Source organism: Suricata suricatta, chromosome 1, assembly GCF_006229205.1.
Source record: "Suricata suricatta isolate VVHF042 chromosome 1, meerkat_22Aug2017_6uvM2_HiC, whole genome shotgun sequence".
Taxonomy (NCBI): domain Eukaryota; kingdom Metazoa; phylum Chordata; class Mammalia; order Carnivora; family Herpestidae; genus Suricata; species Suricata suricatta.
In genome coordinates, this window is record NC_043700.1 from 49,965,482 (window position 1) to 49,989,624 (window position 24,143).

General features: G+C 39.9%; 1 protein-coding gene across 2 annotated transcripts in view; it reads left to right on the forward strand.

The window, feature by feature from the left end:
• BLK (BLK proto-oncogene, Src family tyrosine kinase) overlaps positions 1 to 24,143 on the forward strand; it is a 77,861-nt gene that overhangs the window by 21,167 nt on the left and 32,551 nt on the right. The window contains exon 2 of one of the 2 annotated variants that reach the window (XM_029938647.1): positions 3,267 to 3,375. The exons of the other annotated variant lie outside the window; for it this stretch is intronic. Coding sequence (XP_029794507.1) covers positions 3,267 to 3,375 — 109 coding nt within the window. The remainder of the gene's footprint in view (positions 1 to 3,266; positions 3,376 to 24,143) is intronic. 2 annotated transcript variants of the gene reach the window in all.

The following is a 24,143-nucleotide window of genomic DNA, read 5'->3' on the forward strand; positions in this document are numbered from 1 at the left end:
TCGTGAGGTCAAGCCCTGCGTCAGAGTCTGTGCTGACATCTTGGACCCTGGAGCCTGCTTCAGATTCTCTGTCTTCTCTCTGTCTGCCCCTCCCCCACATGCTCGCGCGCGCTCTCTCTCTCTCTCTCAAAAATAAACATTAAAAAATGTTTACAAAAAAAGAAGAAGAAGACAAATACTTCAAGGGGCATAGAGCTAGCATGCAGGGAGCCATGGATCTGAACCCAAGCCTGTTTCACTCCCAAGTCTGTATATGCATACCCATTATGTTAATATGCCCTATGGTTAAAAGAATTGTTTCTGTTTTTATTTCTTTAACTAGGTGCGCCTGGGTGGCTCAGTGAGTGTCCGACTTCAGCTCAGGTCATGATCTCACAGTTCGTGGGTTTGTGCCCCGCATCAGGTTCTGTGCTGACAGCTCAGAGCCTAGAGCCTTCTTCCAATTCTGTGTGTTCCTCTCTCTCTGCCCCTTCCACTGCTCATGATCTGTCTCTCAAAAATAAATAAATAAATGTTAAAAAATTTTTTTTCATTTCTTTAACCAAAGCTAATTGCTAGTGTGTTAAAGTGAGAGACTCTATGATTATGGCCGTCCATGGTGCTTTACTAAAGGAAATGTTTTAGCATTTTTAAAGCCTTGCATTTTTCTCCAGGGAGGCAGGCTGGTACAGAAATATTTGTGGTTGGCTAATTATTCTTTCCTGCTACAAGCATTAGCCATAGGAGGTGAGCTGTGTTTATCAAACTGAAATGTTATCACTCAAGGCTTACGGAGCCAAAGAAACTTTGAAATTCAAGAGACCAAACCCAACAGTTCAACCCAACAGGTGGGAGATTTCGGCTCATGATTCCCTGAATGTCACTGGGGCTTTTCAAACAGATGTTTTTATTACCAACAAAGGATTTGGTACGTAATTGACTGGCTTCCTAAATGTGTTGACTTCTTTTCTCTTAGTGTTCCTGTGCTAAGTATCCTTTAACCCCAGTGCATACCTGGAAATATGTACATGGGGCATAATTCAATTTCACTCTTCTTGCTTCCTCTGGGAATCTCTGCTGAGTTAGCCACTTATTATTACTGTAAATTGGCAGCACTTGAAGGTGAAAGACTTCCTTAATGGTTTATGTGGTGGCAGATGGCAGCTACACCTGTGGTCAGCAAAGCGGCCCACAGACTTGTCACATCATGATGCTGTGTACCTGAAACCGATGTAACACGTGTGTCAACTATACGTCAATTAAAAAGTGAGGGAAGACTTCCTGAAATATGGGAAATAATTATGCGATTAAAGAAAGGACATTATTATTTAATTTTGGGCATATTAGATGTAATACAACAGTCAACATTAAATCAATGTGCTTTCCTGGCCCTAAAACATTGGCTAATAATCAGTAATCAGTATTTAGGATAATACTGGCTTGGGTATAAATGAGGTTTTTCTGTCATGTTCCTGGTAAATTAAACTGTTTATGCTTTATGGCAATGGAGCACTGGGGGGAGATGGATAAAAAGACATTTTTTCTTTTTTTAAAAATAATGTGTATTTATTTATTTTTCATGGAGGGAAGAGGGGCAGAGAAAGAGGAGAGAGGGAATCCCAAGCAGTGCGGAATCAGACTCTTAACCGACTGAGCCACGTAGGCACCCCAAAAGGCATTTTCTTATGTTTGGACTTCTCTGATTAATTAGTTCATCCACTTATTCAAAACAAGAGAAAGATTCACTGCATATCTAATATGTTCTAAGTGTGGAGAACAGCCTGAAGATTAAAAGATTAAAAAAAACACCCCGTTTCCCTTAAGAGACTCACAGGAGTCTAAGTTAAAAGACAGGCATTAAACCAAGGGGCTAATATATTGTGGTTGGTGCTGTTAACAAGTTCTGGGGGGCGGGGGGTGCCTGGATGGCCTAGTCAGTTAAGTGTCCGACTTCGACTCAGGTCATGATCTCGCAGTTCGTTCAGTTCAAGCCCGCGTTGGGCTCTGTGCTGACAGCTCAGAACCTGGAGCCAGCTTCAGATTCTGTGTCTCCCCTTCTCTCTGCTACCCCCCGCCCTTCATGCTCTGTCTCTCTCTCTCTCTCTGTTTCTCATTAATAAATAAATGTTTAAAAAAAAAAAGAAGTTCTGTGGGCACAGGGGAGGGGTGACTTGGGTATAGGGTGCCAGGAAAGGCTCCCCAGAGCTGGTGGTGCCTGGACTAAGTTTTTTTTTTTTAATTTTTTAAACCTTTATTCATTCTTGAGAGACAGAGAGAGAGAGACAGAGCAAGAGTGGGGGAGGGGCAGAGAGGGAGGGAGCCACAGAATCTAAAGCAGGCTCCAGGTTCAGAGCTGTCAGCACAGAGCTGGACATGAGGCTTGAACCCACAAATCACAGAGATCATGACCTGAGCCAAAGTCAGACACATAACCGACTGAGCCACCCAGGTGCCCCCTGGACTAAGTCTTAAATGAAGACTAGTCCCTCAGTCAGACTCAGGGAATGACACCCAAGAAAATCATGTTAGGTATTCTTCATCTCTTTTCCAGAATCTGTTATCATTTCGTAGCGTGGTCTAATCAAGATTGCTAGCATGCAAAAACTGTCACGGAAATCAACCTGACAGCATGTCAGTTATCTGACAGAGATGTGGGTAGTCTGGAAGATTGATGGTTCTAAACTTTGGGCTTTTTAACTGTGGTCTCAACAGAGATTTTTAGATCTAACTTTATAGTTTACAAATTGCCTTAATGAGTTCATTTGATACTTGAAAGCAAGCGGGAAACCTAGTCTTTGCTCCCTTTTATAGACAAAGCAACTGAGGCTCAGAGAGATTCAAAAATCTTGTCCCAAATCATACAGCCTTCTAAATAAATAAATATGATGATTTCTTGATGATTTAGAGCCACTACTATAATATATTATTGTGCCATGTTATAGTAACAATAAGAACTGACGTTTAGTTAATGCTTACTATGTGGTAAGGCACTATTCTAAGTATTTTACGTATTTCATCTTATTTAATATAAAATCATTGAAGAACTTCCCTTCATAAAAGCATTTTTGGCTTTTCTGTCCTTGTCTCATCTTACAGATGAATCCAGATTATTTACTTTCAAGGTTTTCCCGGGCAACATAACCTGATTGCCTTTCTAAAAAACTGGTTATTTATTCAAGGAAGGCTGAAGTGAGTTTCTCTCAAAATTTTTTGGTCCTCGATCGAATATTTATTTTCATATTGTATCACAATTTACCTTCTCCTTCTCCTCCATGCCCTCCGCCTAGATCTGCCCTGGTGTCGGTCCCTTCCAGGGCCTGGCTACATCGTGGGCCTGGCTAACCCTGCTGATGTCGCTGTGTGGCTGGTTCAGGAACCAGGACCCTGGCCCTTAAAGTGAGTGCTAATAGGTTGGGAGGTGGGCATGCCAAAGGCAGGGAGCAGCCTGTGGGTGGGGGAAATGAAGAAGGAGTGATTCAGGGACCCCTGCGATGAGGGCCGACAGGGAGTCGGCAGGGGAAGAGAAACCAGAGAGCCATTCCTCACAGTCACCACCTTGGGCTCCTTTGGGCAAGGAGAATGTGGGGGCTGGACCATCTCTGTATTCCATCATCATTCTAGAGACCCCTGCTCAGAGCCCAGGTTACCCCCATACCCCATTGTTCCTCTGCACCTCCAGAAATCTGCAGGGGAATTATGGGCCCATCACACATTAGGGCTGGGAACCACGTGGTGATCATCCTTCCAGAACCCTCCTCATACAGACTAAGAGGGGGAAGCAAGGAGGGTGCTGGCCAGAGATTGCACTATGGGCTACTACCTTGATATTGAATGACCCAGGGAGGCCCTGAAGGCATTACAAGATGCCAAAGTGCCTTCTGCACACTCCGAATGAGGTAGGACATGCTTGCGACAAATTGGGAGCATTTATTAAATCCCACGTTATTGGAACTTGGTCAGTTGGCTGGTCACATATCCTGTGTTGTATATGGAGGCTGTGTTTGAGCAAGACTTTGGGTAACCAGAACAACCTACTACTCAGCCAAGGTGAATTTCAGTGTTTACTAAAATAGAGAAGTCTATGCCTTCAAGGGTATTTAACCTCATTGGTCTTTGGTGAAGGAAATATTTAGGATCTTTTGTTAGTCACAGTAGCTATGACATTTTACTATATTGAACCTGATGAAATCTGTCATGACACCTGATCTGTTGAGGTGTCTGGACTTTTCCCATTGGGTACAAGGGACCACCTTGCTTCAGCAGCTCAGAAATCTTCTTTTTTTTAACATTTATTTATTTTTGAGAGATAGAGAAGGACAGAGAGAGAGGGGGAGACATAGAATCTGAAGCAGGTTTCAGGCTCTGAACTGTCAGCACAGAGTTCGATGCGGGGCTTGAACCCACAAATAGTGAGATCATGACCTGAGCCGAAGCCGGACGCTCAACCGATTGAGCCAACCAGGCACGCTGAGAACTCTTAAGGAAAATCCTCTCTTTATACGAATTGGCCCTGGGCCAGTTCTCTGTCCCTGATCACCTCCACCATGTGCTGCTAATTGCAGAGTCAAGTGGTCGTTCCAGCTCAGCTGAAAAACACAATTGAATAATAGGGCCAAGTTCTGTCCACAGGGTTCTCCCATTGCTTCTCAGTTTACTTTGAGAAAAGCCCTGTTGTCCCTTTGTGAAGGGTGCATTCATGTCTCAGTCCTGCTCTGAAGCCATAGTCCTAAGCAGAACTAAATGTGGGGACAAGGGTGTCTGAGTGCTATAGGTAAGACACCTCCAAGGGTGTCCTCAGGGTGTCTGAGGCCCAGCAGGCCCCCTCGGTGCTGCCAAGCCCTTGAAGAGCAGAGTGAGGGCCCTTTCTGAGTGCTGAGCGCTGAGGGGTGGGAAGTGGGGAGGGGAGAAATGTGAGGGAGGTACGGGGATGGGGAGGAATTTTCTGGGAACCCTTCCCCTGCTCCCTCCATATGGGCCCAGCAGTCACCACAAACACCCACAGTCCTATGCACACATCTTCAGGGTTTAGCTGTCTTGCTGCAGGCACTATGAGGGAGGGCGTGCAGTAGAGGTGGCCGTAGCAGAGGAATGGCAATGAACAAGACCTTGTTTGCAGCCCTACCCAACTCCACATCTGGCTGAGGGATCTCAGGCAAATTTTACCTCAGTCATCCTCAGTTTTAAATTTGTAAAGTGGGGTCATCGATGCCTGCCTCGTGGGTGGGCGGTGGTGCCAAGGATTAAACGGAAGCTAGAACACGGTGCCAAAAGGCCAGGGAGCACATCCGTGGCTTAACTCTACGCCCCCAGGGCTTGATGGAGTGCTCAGAACAAGTGGGTATCTGGTACCCATTGGTTCTCCCCTTGCTTCTTTTAACTTGGCATATTTCTCACAACATTACTTTCCTTTGTTTCATTGTTTACTGTTGTACTAATATGTGCACTTTGTTTTCACCTCCCCTCCTATTTCTTTGACTTCTTCTCCTACCTTCTTAAATAGTCACTTAGCTCATTCATGTTTAGGTCCTTGCCTTTTTCTAGTAGTAGTATATGTATTTAAAATATAACTTTTCCAGGGCAGCTGGGTAGCTCAGTTGGTTTAGCGTCTGACTTCAGCTCAGGTCATGATCTTATAGTTAGTGAGTTCAAGCCCTGCATCAGGCTCTGTGCTGACAGCTCAGAGCCTGGAGCCTGTCTCAGATTCTGTGCTCCCTCTCTCTCTAACCCTCTCCTGCTCATACTCTGTCTCCCTCAAAAATAAATAAACATTAAAAAATAGATAAAATACAACTTTTCTTAGGAGTACAATTTTAGCCCTTGACACTTCTTTCTGCCTTGTATTCTACATAGTTGCATTATAAGAGGCAGGGAGCTGGTGATACATCAATGCCCTGAGCCACTTCATTCACCTCTGTTTTCTTCAGAGCAGTAGTTTCAAATGGGGAATCATGGACCTTTAGTTATTCATAAAATAACTTAGTGGATTGTCATGAGCCTTAAAAAAATAAATAATGAAATAAACAGAATGAAAAGACAGCCTACAGAAGAGGAGAAAACATTGCAAAGCGTATATCTGCTAAGGGATTAATATTCAGAATATATAAAGTACTCCTATAACTCAAAACTAAAAACCAAATAACTTGATTAAAAAATGGACAGGGGCACCTGAGTAGCTCAGTCAGTTAAGCAGCTGACTTTTGATTTCAGCTCAAGTCATGATCTCAGTCATGCTGAGCATGATGCTGTTGGAAGTCTCTCTCTCCCTCTCTCTCTGCCCCTCCCCTCCTTGCTCTCTCTCTCTCAAAATAAATAAATAAACCTTTTTTTAAAAAAACAATGAGCAAAGGAATTAGACATTTTCTCAAAGAGGATACACAAATGTCCAACAAACATATGAAAGACATTTAACATCACTACTTGTTGGGGAAATACAAATTAACAGCACAATGAGATATCACCTCCCACTCTTTAGGATGACTAAGAAAGAAAGAAGGAAAGGAAGGAGGAAAGAAAAAAGGAAAGAAGGAAAAAGAAAAGAAGTGTTAGCAACGATGTGGGGAAATTGGAACCCCCCCCCCAGCTCTGCTGGTGGGAATGCAAACAGAGCACACAGTGCAGGGGGGACACCGGCAGTCTGGGTGGGGGGGACCTTCCTTCCCTGGGTGGTATGGGCAGAGAGCCGTCAGCAGAATGGCTGCTGGTGGCCTATTGGTACTTCCCCAGGGATCTTCCTGATCTACTCAAGAAACACTTGTTACTGTCTACTGAGAAAAAGAGACTCTAATAGGATTTATACATTCTCCACCTTCTTCAATTTTCCCCAAGAACTAAAGTCAGAAAACTCCACGGATGTCAAAGGGAAAAGAAATGACAGTATCTAGCACACTCAGTAACTGTGGACGGGAGGGATTGGTCCAGATTTCTCAGGTGTGCAAATTTTACGTAAACGTAACCTTAGGAAGCTAAGAGACCCATTGGAAGCCTTCCCAGGGCCTGACCAGGGGGCTGGAAATCTCATGTTTGGTCTGTCTGTAGGAGCAATGAGGAGAAGCACCCCATTCTGCTGGGTGTTCAGGAAGTACACACCAGCTCTCCTTTTGGGGAAGGAGAAGTGGCTAAGAACTGCCCTAGAGGCATGCCCGAAGGGAGGCATTCTTTCTCTCTAGCAATTATGGAGGGGGACATATTGAAAGTGAAAGTGTCTGGCGTGTGCTTAATAAAGCAGCTACCGTTAGCACCTGGTTTCTAACTCCTGCAAAGCGCTGTGCACAGAAGATGCCAGGAGCCCCTGGAGTGGCCCCCAGGTGAGGAGGGTGCATTTCCACCAAGAGGCTGAGCTGTGACTTAAAAGCCTTCATTGTGATGGAAATCCCTACGTGTCCTGCTCTGCCTGGAAAGTGAGGACAGTGGTTCTGGGCCATGAGAGAAGCGAAAAGGCAGTGGCAATGGACTAACCCTGGCACATTAATAGCCCCAAGCTCAGCACCCAACCCCCAACCCCTCGAGGCTGTTGCAAAGACCACATTTGATGAAAATGCACTTGCTATACGTGTAGAGGACGGAGGCCATGTTAGAAGAGGGCCATCCACTCACTCAAAAACATCTGTGTGCTTTAACTATGTGGTGCAAGCACTGGAGTTACTCCCAGTGAGGCCTATTGTTACAAAGCTCACCTTCTAGTGGGGGAAGACAGAAACTGAACAAATCAGTAAATACAAAGTGTCAGGTGGTGGTCTGGACTACGGAGTAAAAAAAACCATACTGAAGTGCCTAGCATGGGGGTAGTTGGGGCTTGTGTGATCTTCAGAGGACAGGGAAGGTCCCTCTGCTACTCAGGTGACCTCTGGGCAGAGGCCTGAAGGAGGTGAAGGAGATGGCGATATGGGGGTGGGGGGGATGTTCCAGGCAGAGGAAGAGCAAGTGCAAATACCCTAAGGTGGGAGCGTGTTTGCTTGTTGGACGGTGAGTACGGAAGCCAGCGTGTGGGAGCAGAGGGGGCAACAGGGAGAGTGAAAGGAGACCAGGAGGGAGAGGAGAAGCGTGAGGCTCATGGGCCTTGTTGCCCATTGTAACAACTCTGGACCATATGGTGGTAAAGCTTACGTAACATAAAAATGACCCTTTTAAGTGCACAGTTCAATGGCACTAAGTATATTCACACTTTTGCGTGATCCGTGACCGTCATGGACCTCCCAGCCTCCAGGCACTCCTGGATCTTCCTGACACCTCTAGACTTCGGAGAGCCTCCTGCCATTGTAGCTTACACCTTGCTCCTCTGTGCCTCACCTGTTTTCAGAGTCATATTTGACAGAGAGCTTCTCTGGAGCATGTAGAGGTGAGTGGCACCACGTGGGGGCAGAAGCTAGCCACCCAGCTCCTCAAGACTATGTCCCTAGCCCAGCCCAGGTTCAGAGCCCTGGCAGCCCGGGTTCTGCTCTTGGCCCTGTGACATGGTGGCGTCCTACCCCCAAGACCCCAAGACTTGGGCCCTGAATCAAGGGCCCCTTCTCAGAGCTGAGAGTGGGTTCTGGAAAGCCGGAGAAGTACACTTTCCCTGCGCTGAGATTAGCCCAGCCCTGTGCCCACAATGGGGGGTGAGGAAGGGGCATCAGTAAGATGTGGGAGCCAGGCACCCTTGGATGGCTGACTGTCAGTGAGTGCCATGGATGCCAGGTTCTTAAAGTTTCCCTTTTACAGAAGGGGAAACTGAGGCCGGGAGAGGGAAAGGAATGTGCAGGGTCCACTGCCCGTTGAAGGTTGAATCAGGCCTAGAACCCAGTTCTCCTAGTTGCCACAGAGCTGGCAGCCCCCCACTGAGCAGCCCTGGGGCTTCACAAGGATCCTGGGGGCCCTTCATCCAGTAGGCACAGGTCAACTTTCAAAATCAGTCTCCATCTAAGGCTTTAGACGGTGGGTGCCCCTGGCAGAGCTTGGCTTCCCAGATCAAATACCCACTTGCCTGCGTGTTTACACAGCACATTCAATTTTCACAAACGATCTGTCAAATCCCTGCTGGATGCTGGGTTCTAATTTTGAATGCAGACGCCCGCAGCAGGGGGCTGGAGTGCAGCTGACGTTCCTTCTAATTATTCAAGAGGACTGAGGGGTATCTCTTTCCTCTCCCCTCCCCTCCACGTGTGAAGGTCAGCCCCACTTGTCATCACCCCTCACCCTGTCTGTGCATTTCCTCCATTTCCACTGACAATACCCCGGTCTCACCACTTCTCACTGGGGCTCCTGCCGAGGTCTCCTACCTAGTGACCCTGCTTCCGGCTCCCACCCCGCAGCCTCCTCACACAGTAGCAGCAGTGATCTTTCTAAAAGGTAAGTCAGTCTGGCTTACAATAGTTAAATGTGGCATTTTGAAAGAAAGTCCAACTCCTCACCTGCCCCCCTCCTTTGCCTCCACCTTCCCTGGCCTTCCCGATAGCCTAGTTCCAAGCACAGCACCCTCCCACTCCTAGAATATGCCAAGTGCCCTCCTCAGGGCTTCCCCCCTGCTGTTCCCACTGCCCTTTCTGACCTTGGCAAAGCTGCCACCTCAGTTTAAAAATACCAGCCCCTGGGAGAGGTCTTTCCTCACCATCTGAATAACCTAGTGCCTCTGCGGTGATTCTCTCACACCGTCCTCTACTCTCTGCCCAGCACTTACCTCTTTCGGAAGTGATTGGCCATTTACTTTTCTTATGTGCTCTACTGGCCACCTGTCACCTGGAAATTGTGCTCTGAGCTAGCTCCAGAGCAGGAGCAGAAACCTGATCTGTTTTGTTCTCACTCCTTATCTGAAGCTTACTTCCCAGAGTGCCCCAGGGTCTGTGCTCAAAGGTATTTGCTGAGGGGGGTGGGGGGTGGCGGTGGACAATGAGGTGTTCATAGGGAGGAAGGAGACAGTTCTAGCCTGCGCTGGGTGCCAGGGGGCCACATTCGTTCTCACACATTCTCACACGTGGTTGCTGGGAGTCCACAGTCTTTCTGGAAAGCAATTTGGTAGTTTGGATCAGGGATCCTGAAACAGTTCCATGCAGGATTTGCCCAAAACAGTTTTTCTTCTGAGAGCCAAAACCGGGGTGGGGGGGGGGGGTAGATCTGAAATGTAGGCAGCAATTTTACGTAGGATAAAGCTGTATATGTATGTGTGCACACACATACAGTAAGAGGAAAAATTTAAATTGTGTTTATTGTAAATTAGAATGATATGAACAAAAGCCAATGATGTAGTGTTCCGTGAAAGAGGAGTACAAAAGTGTACGTACAGCCTAATAATAGATAATGTATATCTAGAGGCTGTTTGTGCCAGACGCCATGCCAAGGACCTTACTTCTATTTTTCTGCTTCTCTCAACAACCCTGTGAGGCCATTATTGTTATTTTACTTGCTGGGAAAATGAGATTTCAAAAAATCAAGGAGATTGATGAATGTGGTGTAGTTTGTAAATCATAAAGTTGGGATTTAAATCCATTTCAAAATTCCATTTTCAGCCATGGTCCATATTGATTTCAGCTTTGGAAAAGCTCCCTACCTCCATACCCCAAAAAAGACTAAGAAACACACCAAAATATTCACAGAGGTTGTCTCTGAGTGTTGGGATTATAGGAAATGATCTTCTTTGTAACTTCTTATGTTTAAATTTTTTCTATCATGAGTACATATTATTTTCACACAAAGTTCTGAGTTTTATTTAAAAATAAGTTGTCACACACAAATCTATAGACAAATTCTCTTCTAAATACAGAAGCAAAAATATTTTTAAAAGCAGTTTGAGTCCAATATTTTAATATATTGTGATTAAGTACGTTCATTCCATCGTGAAAGGAGAATTCAACATTAAGAAAAGTATTACTGTATTTTGTCACAACGGCAAGTCAATTGAATAGAAAGGTAATTGTTGATGATTGTCCTGATAGGCATTTTAAGAGACTTTCAACAGAATTCAGTGACATTCCTGTAAAAGCTTCTTGTAACTGTGAAAAGGAAAACTTTCCAGATGGCTACTGAAAGCCAACTACCAAATTCAAGATAAATGAGATGTGCCTAACGTTGATATTATGTAACTTTGTTTTGAAAATTTTAGCCTGTGTAATATCACAAGAGAAAGCAGTGAAACTACTTATAGTAAGGAAAAGACATAATAGATGGTATATTTGTCTTTCTGAGAAATCTAAGACAAGTAACTCAAAAACTATCAGAACTAATAAAATAATTCAAATAAATAAAAACCAATAACTTTCTCTTTCCAATAATATTAGCAAACCAATTTTTCAAAAATAATACATGGATTTACATGTAATAACAAAAATTAGCACAGTCATGGTTGACTTGTCAAAATTATTCTTTTTTTTTAATGTTTATTTATTTTGAGGGAGAGAATGATAGAGGGTGAGGGAGAGGAAAGAGAAAGAGAGACACAGGATCCGAAGCAGGCTGCAGGCTCCAAGCTGTGGGCACAGAGCCCAATGCGGGGCTCAGACTCATGAACTGCACGATCATAACCTGAACCGAAGTCAGAAGCTTAACCAATGGAGCCACCTAGGCACCCCAACTTGTCAAAATTATTCTTAAATTATATTAGAAAAATGAGCAAGAAAGAAGAATAAAGTCTTTTTAAGTTTATTTATTTATTTAGGGAGAGAGGGAGGATAGGAGAGCAAGAATTCCAAGCAGGCTCCGCCCTGTCAGCGCAGAGCCCTACACAGGGCTCCATCCCATGAATTGTGAGGTCATGGCCTGAGCCAAAATCAAGGGGCAGATGCTTCACCACCTAGGCCACCCAGGTGCCCCAATAAAGAAAGCCTTAAAGGAAGAAATTGAACTGTATTATTAAACTAGAGTAATTAATATGCAGGAACAAAGAGAGTCCAGAAATAAGCCCATGAATGTGTGGAAATTTAATATGTGATAAAGGAAGCATTTCAAATCATTGAGAAAGATGGATTTTTATATTATTATATAATTATTATAATATTAATTAATATATTAATATGTTAATTATTATATAATATTTGATTTGTCAACAAAAACTTTCTCTTTACTCATGAGATACTCTATACATTTTCCAAAAAGTTTTAATTCTTGCTTCTGACATTTACTTCTTCCACCAATTTGGATAGGACCGTTGAGAGCAATTATAAGGTAAGGATACAGTTTCATGTTTTTCTGCATGGAAAATCACTTGCCCCGGCATGATGTGTTGAATGGTTCATCATTTCCCTGGTGACCTTCCATGTGTCTTCTGGAATTTTCTATTGTCCATGTGGGTGAGGGTCTGGTTTCCCTGTGTTTCTCTACTTTTAATCGCTACAGTTTTTAATAAGTATTGGTAGCTCATAGGGGTTGCCTATCTTATTCTTTTTCTTTGGGAATATATTTTCCATTCTTGGGCCTTTGCTCATGAGTAAAATTTTAGAACCAGTTTATAAAATTCCTCAAAAACAGCAGTTGGAATATTGGTTGAAAATGCATTCAAGTTTTGAATGATCTGGGGAGAATGTACATCTTTATGATAGGAGTCTTCCTAATCTTAACCGATGTATATATCTCTCCTTTTCTTTAGGATACTTACTTCTTTAATGTATTTCAACAGAATTTACATCATCATACAAATTTTCACGTTTTTGTTATATATACTACTAAGCAATTGCACTTTTAGTTATTAGAAATGAGTTCTTTTTTAAAAAAGATTGTATTTTTTCTAAATGGTCAAAGGATATGAAGACCATACACAGAAGGAAAACCCATGTAATCAAAAAACATCTCAAAAGTAATCAGGGAAAAAGAAATTAAAAAGATTAATTAAATTAAAAGAAATTTTAAAAGATTCTTTTCATCAACTATCCAATTAGTAAAAAGTAAAAGCCCTGGTATGATAACACCAGGATTGGCGAGAATACGGAGGAAATGAGAATTCTCAGGTATTGTTGGTGGGAGTAGAGACCATTCGGGGACCATCTGGGGAATTCACAGTGGAGCTGAAAAAGCTGTGCCCGTAAGTCCACAAAGTAAATTAAAGCCACATTCGTGAGCAAAACTCTGACAGATGTGCACAAGGAGACATGCTCATCACATGGTGACTTGTAAAAAATGAATGAATGAAGGGATAAATAAAATGAGGTTTACCTTCTTAATGGAATCAAATCAAACAAAAATAGAAGAACCAGAGATCTGTATAGCAAGATGAACAAATCTTAAAAATACAGTTTTGGTTAAAAAAAAAGCAAGTTGCAAAAAATTTACATGCATTATGAAGCCATTTTTGCAAAACATACCAAGCAAGAGTATATATTGTGTGTGGCTCTTTATCCCTATGTCACTATGTACATATACACTGTGTACATGTACTAATGTACAAACTCGTACACGGCAATAGCACTCACTAACTTCAAGATAATGATTACTTTTGGAGACAAAGGAGAGAAAATAATGAGTAAACATTAGTTCTATCTGTGACATAAAGAGAGGAGAAGAAGATAAAGGGAACTGAAGTATGTGTACAAAATATAAATACCTGTTTGACGTTAGTGCTGCTACATTAGCTTCTATGCTTTTCATACATATAAAATATTCATAATTAATAGTGAAAAAATTTTAAACCGTTGCATATTACAATCATCTTGGAGGGGAAGATATTCTTAAGTGTGAACAGCAAAGCCAAAAATTGGTAAGAAAGATTAATAAATTGACTAGATAAAGATGATAATCTTTTGTGAACAGCAAATACTAAAACAAAATTAAAAAGCAAAAGGTAGCTGAGAAAAATATTTATAATATATGTGACAACAATGTAGGAATTAAATATATTTATCATCTAAAGAAGTTCAATATATCATCAAGAAAATGATAAACACCTCAATATAAAAATGAGTAAAGAATATGGACAACTAATTTATCACCTGAGAAATACAAATGGTTGATAAATATAGCATAAATATTATTGGAAAATGAAACTACAACTGTTATCATTTTAGTTGAGCAGATAGACAAAGATTTCTTGAAAACTTGATAAAAGCCACTGATGAAGGGCCAGATAAATGAGTTTCTTTCCTCACTGTGAGAATGTAAATCGGCATTACCTTCGTAGAAATCAATCCGCCATCAGAGATGAAGATCCTAACATATGTGCATCTTCTTTGACTTTGTAATTCTACTTATAGAAATACAACCTAAAAATATTGTACCAACAGCTAAATATATATTTTATAAGGATGTTTACTACAGGTTTATTTGCAATAGTTGAAGGGTGCAAATAACATATTTGACCAATAGTGGTTAAATAAATTAATGTTGAGTATGTACAATGGCATGCAGTTAATAATATTGGCTTCAAAATTGTATTTACTTATATATACTTTTCTATACTGCTTACTGAAATTTGGTCTCATTTAAAAAAAAGTGTATATGCATCTATAAAAACTCTGGAGATTCATCACCGAAGAGTTCATGGTGATCCTCCACACATGGTAGAATTACAGATGATTTTTATTTTGTTCCATGCATGGATCTAAATTTTTCTTTCAACATGCATGTATTACTTGCTTATGAAAAATTAGATTAGGGATGCCTGGGTGGCTAGGTTGGTTAAGTGTCTGACTTTTGCCCAGGTCATGACCTCATGGTTAGTGGGTTCAAGCCCCGCGTTGGGCTCTGTGCTGACAGCTCAGAGCCTGGACCCTGCTTCAGATTCTGGGTCTCTCTCTGTCTCCGCCTCTTTTGAGCTCATGCTCTGTATCTCTGTCTCTCAGAAATAAACATTAAAAATTTTAAAAATTAGATTAAAAAGTAAAAGACAGAGGCACCTGAGTGTCTCAGTCAGTTGAGCATCCAACTCTTGATTTCAGCTCAGGTAATGATCCCAGGGCCATGGGATCAAGCCCCACATCAGGCTCCATGGTGAGCTTGGAGGCCGTTTAGGATTCTCTCTCCATCCCTCTCTGCCCCCTCTCCTGCTCGTGTGTGCTCTCTCTTTCTCTCTTTCTCAAATAAAATAAATAAATAAATGAAAACGTTTTTAAAAATAAATTAACTTAGTAAATATAAACAGAATAATAACCTTCATCAGAGGAATTATAGGGAAAGACATACATACTGTGATATGAATTGTCTGAAGGCTGATTTGGCAAAATCTACCAGAGGACTAACATGTGATGGTGTTGGGCCTACCGATTCCACTTTTAGGACTTTTATCCTCAACCAAGATTAATAGGGGACGTGAGCAACGATAAGTACACGAGCAAAGGGCGTCCTTTTAGCACTATTTCCGATACTAGAGAGATGGAAACGGCTGGCGGTATACAAAAGGAAAGGGTTCAACGAGTATGGGTGTGACTTTCCAGTAAGATGCCTTGCAGCCCGGCTACTAGGCTACAGGTGAAACGGGCCCTGATACACTCTTTTAAAAGCAGGTCACCAAACAGGATGTAGATAATGATCCCAGCTTTGCTTTTTTTAAAAACTGGCAATGGAAAATTACGTACCAGAATGCTAAGAGCGGATGATGGTCTTGTAGGTAATTTTTACCTTCCACTCTACCTTCTGTATTTCCTGTAACAAAAGCAAATTACTTGTGTAAAGAGGAAAGCATATTTAATGTGATTCTTAAGAGGAGGTCGAATCCTCCAAGCAGGGACGGAACACACAAAGGATAGATTTCTGTCACCTCATTCGTCCTTTCTAATGTCACTCAAGGACACGCGTTCCCCATGTATTTTTAGGTAATTGGCTAGTTTCTTTTACTTCTTAACTTCACATTTTAAGGTGATATTTACTGGTAATACATACTTACATGTATTTAATACACACATGTATGTAACATGTATCACATGTTAAGTGTGTTTAATCTGAATCGCACTGAGGTATGTAAAGCAAAATTGTAAAGTCCTCCAGTCCTTTGGCTTGTGAATTTCATTCTTACAAAGTGGCTCATTAGCAGCTTCATTTATACGAAGGGCTTCCAGACATTTTCTTTTCATTTGCAAATATATTTATACACCTCCCCACGAACCCCCCTGCCCCACCACATTTTTCTTTTATAGAGCAAGTGTCATACTGTACCAAGAATCCTGCAATTTACTCTTTCACTTTCACAATAATGTATTCTGGACATTTTCCTTGGCCTACTAGATCTCTTCTTCTACTAATTTACCTACCCACTAATTTACTGAGTTAGATTTTATTACTATATAAGTTACCCATGAACATTGTTTCTCGAAATGTGAACAGCCCCAAAAGGTCTCAGTTGAAAAATAAAAGTTTGCCTCCCCTGCCATCACCACAGAAATCAACAATAAGAATAGATTTTGTGGTTGGGGCGCCTGGGCGGCTCAGTCGGTTAAGTGTCCAACTTCGGCTCAGGCCATGATCTCATGGTCTGTGAGTTCCAGCCCCACATCGGGCTCTGTACTGACAGCTCAGAACCTGGAGCCGGGTTCAAATATGTGTCTCCCTCTCTCTCTGCCCCTCCCCTGCTCACACACTCTCTCTCTCTCTCTCTCTCTCTCTCTCTCTCTTGAGAAGAAATAAACATTTTAAAAAGAAGAAGAATAGTTCCTGTGGCTAAATCTCTTTTCTCATAACATTTACAACTTTAAAGAATTCTAACTCTTTTAAATATGTCTGTCTCTGGACTGATTATATTGATTTCCACTATGAAAGATGTAGAGTGCACTTCCTTACCTTCCTTCTGCCTGCACCCTCTCCTCTCTTGCCCCTAAGTTTTTATCAGTTGTTTTTCATCCTTCCAGTGATTGACTTTATGATTTAAAATAATATATTTAAATCTTTATGTCTTGATTCATCAACTTTAAACTGTATCTCCTGACCCCTCCCTCCCAACTCATACACATTCTCCTTTCAACTTCGCAGCCTACTTTTTGTTCTCTTACTATTTTCACATAGGTTCCCAATGTGTGTATTCCGTTCTGTGCCTTTATTAACTGTACTGTACCTCAGCAGCAGGTTAATACTCAAAATTCAAAAGCATTGAAAAATAAGCATTATAATAATTTGTGTGAATGTTTTCTGTAGCATCAAGTCGAATAATTGGAAACAGAGAAGGACCGATGACACTCTGTTATTAAAATTTATCGTTTGAGGAGGAATTTTCCAAATATCAAGGTTTAATGAAGCCTCTTTTGTTTTCCTTTTTCCTTTATGTATCTGAAGTCACATTCAGCTGCCACTATTTCTTATACCTCACATCCCATCCTCTTTCTTGGAAACTTTTTTCCACGTTTTTTTTCTAGAGCCATCTATTTCATATCATAGTGTCATTAATTTTCCCTTTTGTATGTGTGGGCTTGTGCATGTGTGTGAGGGGAGATTTCATTGTTATTAAGGCTTCATTTATGCTGCCTGGACCGGAGTAAGTCTTTCCTACCACGCTATGAACTCAACACACCACCAAATATGCAATGCTCAACACCCTTCCATGGCTTCCAAATGCTCTTCTTAAAAAAGACCAGCTTTAATAAGGTTTTATAAAATGTACAATTATGAGTTTTACAAATATATACACTTGGGTAAACACCACAATCAAAATGTGAAATATTTCCATCACCCCTCCAAGTTTCCTTATCCCATCGCCTTGCCCCTGGGAACCACTGAGATGCTTTCTGTTACTATAGTTTCGCCTTATACAGAGAAATATCTAGATCACAGGATAAGTTCCTAGCCTGTCATCTAAAGTTTCTGTTCCATTTCACCTTCCCATCAGCATTGTAAGAGGATGGCAGTTGCTCCACAGCCTTGTCAACACTTGGTATGATCAATCTTGTAATTTTAGCCATTCGAGTGGGTGTGTTGGGATATCTCACTGTGATTTTAAAAGCCATTTCCCTAAAAACCAATACCCTTGAACTTCTTTTCATGTGCTTGCTTGCCACTCATGTATCTTCTTTGTTCAAGGATTTGTTCAAACTGAATTTTTGTCTTTTATGAACTTATAATATGTATTTATATATTCTTATTATTAGATATATGCTTTTCAAATATTTTTTTCCTGGTCTGGAGTTTACCTATTATAGCATTTCCACAGCAGTGTCTTTTAAAGGGCCGACATTTTTAGAACGCCTGGGTGGTTCAGTCAGTTAAATCTCTGACTTCGGCTCAGGTCATGACCTCACAATTTGTGAGGTGAAGCCATGCGTCGGGCTCTGTGCTGACAGCTCAGAGCTGGAGCCTGCTTCGGATTCTGTGTCTCCCTCTCTCTCTGCCCCTCCCCTGATTGCTCTCTCTCTCAAAAATAATAAACATTAAAATAAATAAAGGGCCAGTGTTTTTAATTTTGAAAAAGTCTATCAATTTTTCTTTTATAGTGCATGGTTTTATATTCTCAAAGATTTTTTTTTTTTACCCAAGCCAAAACCACAAAGATTTTTTCTGCTATGACTTTTTTCTAGGAATATAATTTATCTATTTTTTAGCAGCACTTAAGATTTTTTCTTTACGACTTGGTTTCAGCAATTAGATTATGATATCACTTGATGTAGTTTTCTGCATATATGAGGTTGATTGACTTTTTTGAATCTTTGGGTCTATAGTTTTCAACACATTTGGAATTTCCAACTTTCATTTCTTCAAATATTTCTTTTTCTCTTCCAGTCCTTTTCTGATAGTCCAGTTACATGTTTTTTTGACCACATAATGTTGTCTCACATCTCACTAGTGCTGTTCCTTTTTCCCAGTTTTGTTTTTCTCTGTGCTTTGCTGTGGATAATTTCTGCTGCCATGCAAGCTCACGAATCTTTCTTCTACAGGGCCTAATGTGCTATTAATTCCCTCTTGAGGTGGTTTTTTTTTTTTGGTCTACTTGTTTTATAGGTCACATTTTTCATCTCTAGAAGGTCGATTTAGGTCTTTATGTCTTTCTTTTCTCTTCTCATTATATTTTATTATTTTCAATTATATCCTTTAGCCTATTTATCTGATTTGTAATGGCTGGCTTAAGGCTCCTGTCCACTAATTATACAGTCTGTAATTTCTAGTTCTGTTCCTGTTGATTCATGTTTCTGCTGGTTACATTTTATATTTTTCTGGGTTTTTTTTACATGCCTAGCAATTTTTTCTTTTCCTTTTTAAAAATTGTATATTAACCTTCAGTGTTCTATGAGTTTCAGGTGTACAATATAGTGATGCAACAATTCTGTGCATTACTCAGTGCTCATCAAGATCAGTGTACTCTTAATCCCATCACCTGTTTCACCCCACTCTCCACCCACCTCCCTTCTGGTAACCATCAGTTTGTTCTCTGCATTTAAGAGTCTGGGGTTTTTGTTTTTTTTTTAATCTCTCCTGTCCTTTGTTTGCTTGTTTTGTTTCTAAAATTCCACATATGAGTGACATCACATGGTATTTGTCTTTCCCTAACTGACTTATTTCACTTAGTATTATGCCTTCCAGGTCCATTCATGTTGTTGCAAATGGCATGCCTACTGATATTTATTGGATGCCAGACACTGAATTTTATAATGAGTGCTAAATATTGTGTTTCTTTAAAGAGTATTAGGCACACTATTAAGTCTTTTATGGACCAGGTTGATCATTTCAAGGCTTCCTTTTCAGCTTTATTAGGGCCTGTTCAGAGCTTTTATTTTACAGCCAATTTAGCCCCACTATTAACACAAGACCTTTCAAATGACTTTACCCAATGCTCTATGTACTGTAAGGTCTCTCTACTCAGGTGGTGGGAGGTTGAACCGTTTCCAGCCCTGTGTAAACTCTGAGAATTGATAAGACTACTATTTGCTAATGGTTCTTTCCGGTGGTTTATGTGTGCATAAATTGATACTCAAGAGGAGGCCAAAGACTTAAGTGCACCCCTCTGTCATCTGTGGCTTGTGTGCTCTCTTTGTGGGCAGCTCTCCCTTCTTCCGCTTTCTGCTGACAAATTGTAGACAACATGGCCTCTTCACATTCTGATCTCTGTTCGCTCAACTCAGTGAAATGCCCGGGTTCCTCAGAGATCTGGCTTGGGAACTACTTTCTGGTAGTAATTGGGGCAATTATAGGACCTCGTTTGTTCTCCCTTTCCCAGGGATCGAGTTCCATGCTATCTGTTGTCCAACATTGGAAAATAGTTTTCTGTCTAATTTTATATTCATTTGGAGGGATACAGCAGTTCCTGTAGAGTTAATTATTCATGAGTGGAGGCAGAAATCTTTTGAGATACATACAAGGTAGTCTTGGTGATTTTCCTGAATTCTTGCACTTTCAAAACTGTCCTTACCCTCAAACTGGGTTGATCATTTTACTAGGTGTGAAATTCTAGGCTTGAAATATTTCCTATGAGGAACCTTCAAAGCCTGAGTCCATTTCTAGTATCAAATCTAATAATCATTTGATGCACATTCCCTTGTAGGAAAATTCTTTTTCTACAGAAAATTGTAGGACCTTGTATGTATTTTTGAAGCTCTGCCATTTTTATTAAATATGTTTATATACTTTAAAAATATTTTCAGTTATTAGAGGGCTCTTTCCATTTTAAGACTTAGTTTTTTAATTCTTGAACATTTCTTTTACTATTTTTACACTATTTATTTTCTATAGTCTTTACTCCTGTTCTGATTCTCTCCTTGTATGAGTGGAACTCACAGTGCTATTTTCCTAATGATTATTTCTTCATTTCTCTTATATGAATTGATCAGATATTCTTTTTTTTTTAGTTAATAGACTTTAATTTTTGTAGTTTTAGGTTTATAGAAAGATGAATGGGAAGTAGGGAGAGTTATCATATACCACCCCTCTGCTCCCCCTGCTCTCTCCATTTTCCTCCATTATTAATATCTTACATTCATGTGGCACATATGTTACAATTGATGGACATACTGATACATTCATATTATCTAAGGTCTAGTTTATATTAGGATTCACTCTTGGCGTTGTGTATTCTATGGGTTTTGATAAATGCATAACATGTATCTACTATTACACTACCATAAAGAATAATTTCACTGCCCTAAAAATTCCATGTGCTCTACCTATTTATCCTTCTCTTCCCCTCCCAAATCTCTGGCAATTACTGATCTTTTTATTGTTTCTATCATTTTGCCTTCTTAAGAAAGTCATCAAGCTAGAATCATACAGTATGTAACTTTTCAGACTGGCTTCTTTCACTTAGCAATATACATGTAAGTTTCCTCCATGTCTTTTCATTGCTTATACCTCACTTTTTTTTTAATGCTGAATAATATTACATCATCTGAATAGTTTGTCTATTCATGTCACTGAGGGACATCTTGGCTGCTTTCAAGTTTTGGCAATTATGAATAAACTGCTATCAACATGCACGTGTAGGTGTTTGTGTAGACATAAGTTTTCAACTTCTTGGGTAAGCACCAAGACGTATATTTGTTCCATCATATGGTAGGAGAATGTTTAGCTTTGTAAAAACTGCCAAACCATCTTCCAAAGTAGCTGTATCATTTTTCATTCTAACCATTAATGAATGAGAGATTCTATGACTCCACATCCTCGCCAGCATTTGGTATTGTCAGTGTTTTGGATTTTAGCCATTTTATTAGTATCTTACTGATGTTTTAATTTGTAGTTCTCTAACAACATATGAAGTTGAGTATCTTTTCATATTCTTTTTTGTCATTTGTGTATCTTTTTTTGGTGAGGTGTCTGTGGCAGAACTTTTGTCCATTTTTAAATTGTGTTGTTTTCTTGTTGAATTTTAAGAGTCCTTTGCGTAAACTTTGAGTATCAATTCTTTATCAAATATGTTTTGCAAATATTTTCTCCCAGAATCTGGCTTATCATTTCATTCTCTGAATTGGATCCTTTACAAAGCAGAAATTATTTATTTTAATGAGGTTCAATTTATCAATTTTTTTTTTCATGGATTGTGCTACTAGTGTTATGTATATTTAAAACACCAGTGCTTGCTCAGATACGAGCCAACAGTTTGTTCATGTGAATCTTTTTCAACGCTGGTAAAGAAACCACATCTGACTTTGCTAGTGATAACTGACCTTCAGATTACGGTTCTAAAGGAGCAGGGACTCAGCATGAAATTTATTTTAAAAGGGAATGAAAGGGACACCTGTGTGGCTCAGTTGGTTAAGTGTCTGACTCTTGGTTTCAGCCCAGATCATGATCCCAGGGTAGTGGGATTGAGCCCTGCATTGGGCTCTGTGCTGAGCATAGAGCTTGCCTAAGATTCTCTCTCTCCCTCTCCTCTGCTCATGTTCTCACTCTAAAATTAAGAAAAAATAATAATGAAATAATAGGGAATTAAAGAGTGTCCTTCTTCTCTGAGTAAAAAAGAACAATTGTATTTATTCTGACTTTTTAACAGAGTGGCTCCACACTCTATTAGTTTGGAAAAAAAATAATGGTTTTCTACTTAGCATCAAGGAGGACAGAAGCATCTCAGCTTTCATCAGCACGATGCCTAACTGGACCTCATTGCCATTAAGTTCCTTCTGAGCTTCATGGAAAGACTTTTTTGTTAATCACACTTCAGCAAAGGAGGCCATTTATCCAATTGACTAAAAAATACGGTGACTCCCATTTCAAAATCTCTTAAGTTTTATACTTAAAGAAAACTTCAGTGGTTGATCAAAAGAGTTGTATTACTTCATCCTAAGTTAAACTGGGCAAAATGTGTATTTAGTTTCTTCTTATTTAGAAACAGCAAAATAGGAAAAGATTGATATGAAAAGTTTGTTTACCTTCTTTGGTGTACATCATTGAAGTATCTTCGTTATTGTCGTTACATTTAAACTATATCCATGTACATTAGTCTGTTTTGAACTCCTCTGCTGGCATTAAACATAGAAATAAATATCATTAATTTGAAACAAACAAAAAAAGAAAGTCATTACTAAAACCCAAGGTCAACTCAATTTTCTTCTCTATTATCTTCCAGGAGTTTATAAGTTCATGTTTTACATTTAGGTCTATGATCCATTTTTTAGTTAATTTTAGTGAAAGGTATAAGGTCTGTGTATGTATATATATCCTGGCAAGTCCGTGGATGTCCATTTCTTCCAGCTCTGTCTGTTGAAGAGAATATACTTTCTTCATTGAATGTCCTATGCTCCTTTGTCAAAGAACAGTTACATTTGTGGGGGTCTATTTCTGTGCCTTCTGTTCTGTTCCATTGATCCATGTATCTATTTGTTCATTAATACTATAGTGTTTTGATGACTCTATCTTTATATTAGGTTTTAAGTTGAGTCCTCTGATTTTGTTCTCCAGGTCTGTATTGGTTATCCTGGGTCTTTTCCCTCTTTAAATAAACTTTAGAATCAGTTTCTTAATATTCACAAAATAACTTGCTGGGGTCTTAACTGGGATTGCTTCAAAAGTGTAGATTATGTTGGAAAATCTGACATCTTGATAACATGGAATCTTCCTGTCAATGTACATGGAATATTTTTTCATTTATTTAGATCTTCTTTGATTTCTTTTATCAGAGTTTTATTGTTTTACACTTGTTCACATTTTGCTTAATTTATCGTTTAGTATTTCTTTTGTTTGGTTTAAATGATATTGTATTTTTTATTTCAAATTTCAATTATTTATTGCTGTTATATAAGGAAGCAATTGACTTTTGTATATTAACCTTTATTCTGTAGCCTTCCTGTAATCATTGATTAGCTCCAAGGGGCTTTTTTGTTGTTGATTCTCTGGGATTTTCTACAAAGACAATCATGTCATCTGTGAACAGTTTTTTTCTTCCTTCCCAATCTGTATAACTTCTATTTCCTTTTCTTGTGTTATTACATTAGCTGAGACTTCCAGGATGGTATTGAATAGGAATGGTGCCAACGAACATTCTTGATGTTCCTGATATTATACATTAGTCTCTCTATGTTATTTTTTAGGATATTGCTTGACTTTATACTCTACATCATTAACTTGGAACTCCCACTACATACATCTTAATAGTTTTCAAACACAGTTTTAATTTACAATAACTCCTTTTTTCTGATTTTTCTTTTTTCACATCAACATATTCCTTTTAAATGTCTACAACATCCTGTATAATCTGAGCACATTAATTAGCAGCTTTCTTAAAAGTTATTTTCTGCACTACATCCCTGCTTTCTCCTATTCTACTTGTTTATTTTTAATCCTTCCTTTAATATTGCTCATTTTCTTCTGATTCTTTTGACACTTGGCTGACTGTTTATATTAATGCATAAAGGACATTGTTCTGTACTGAT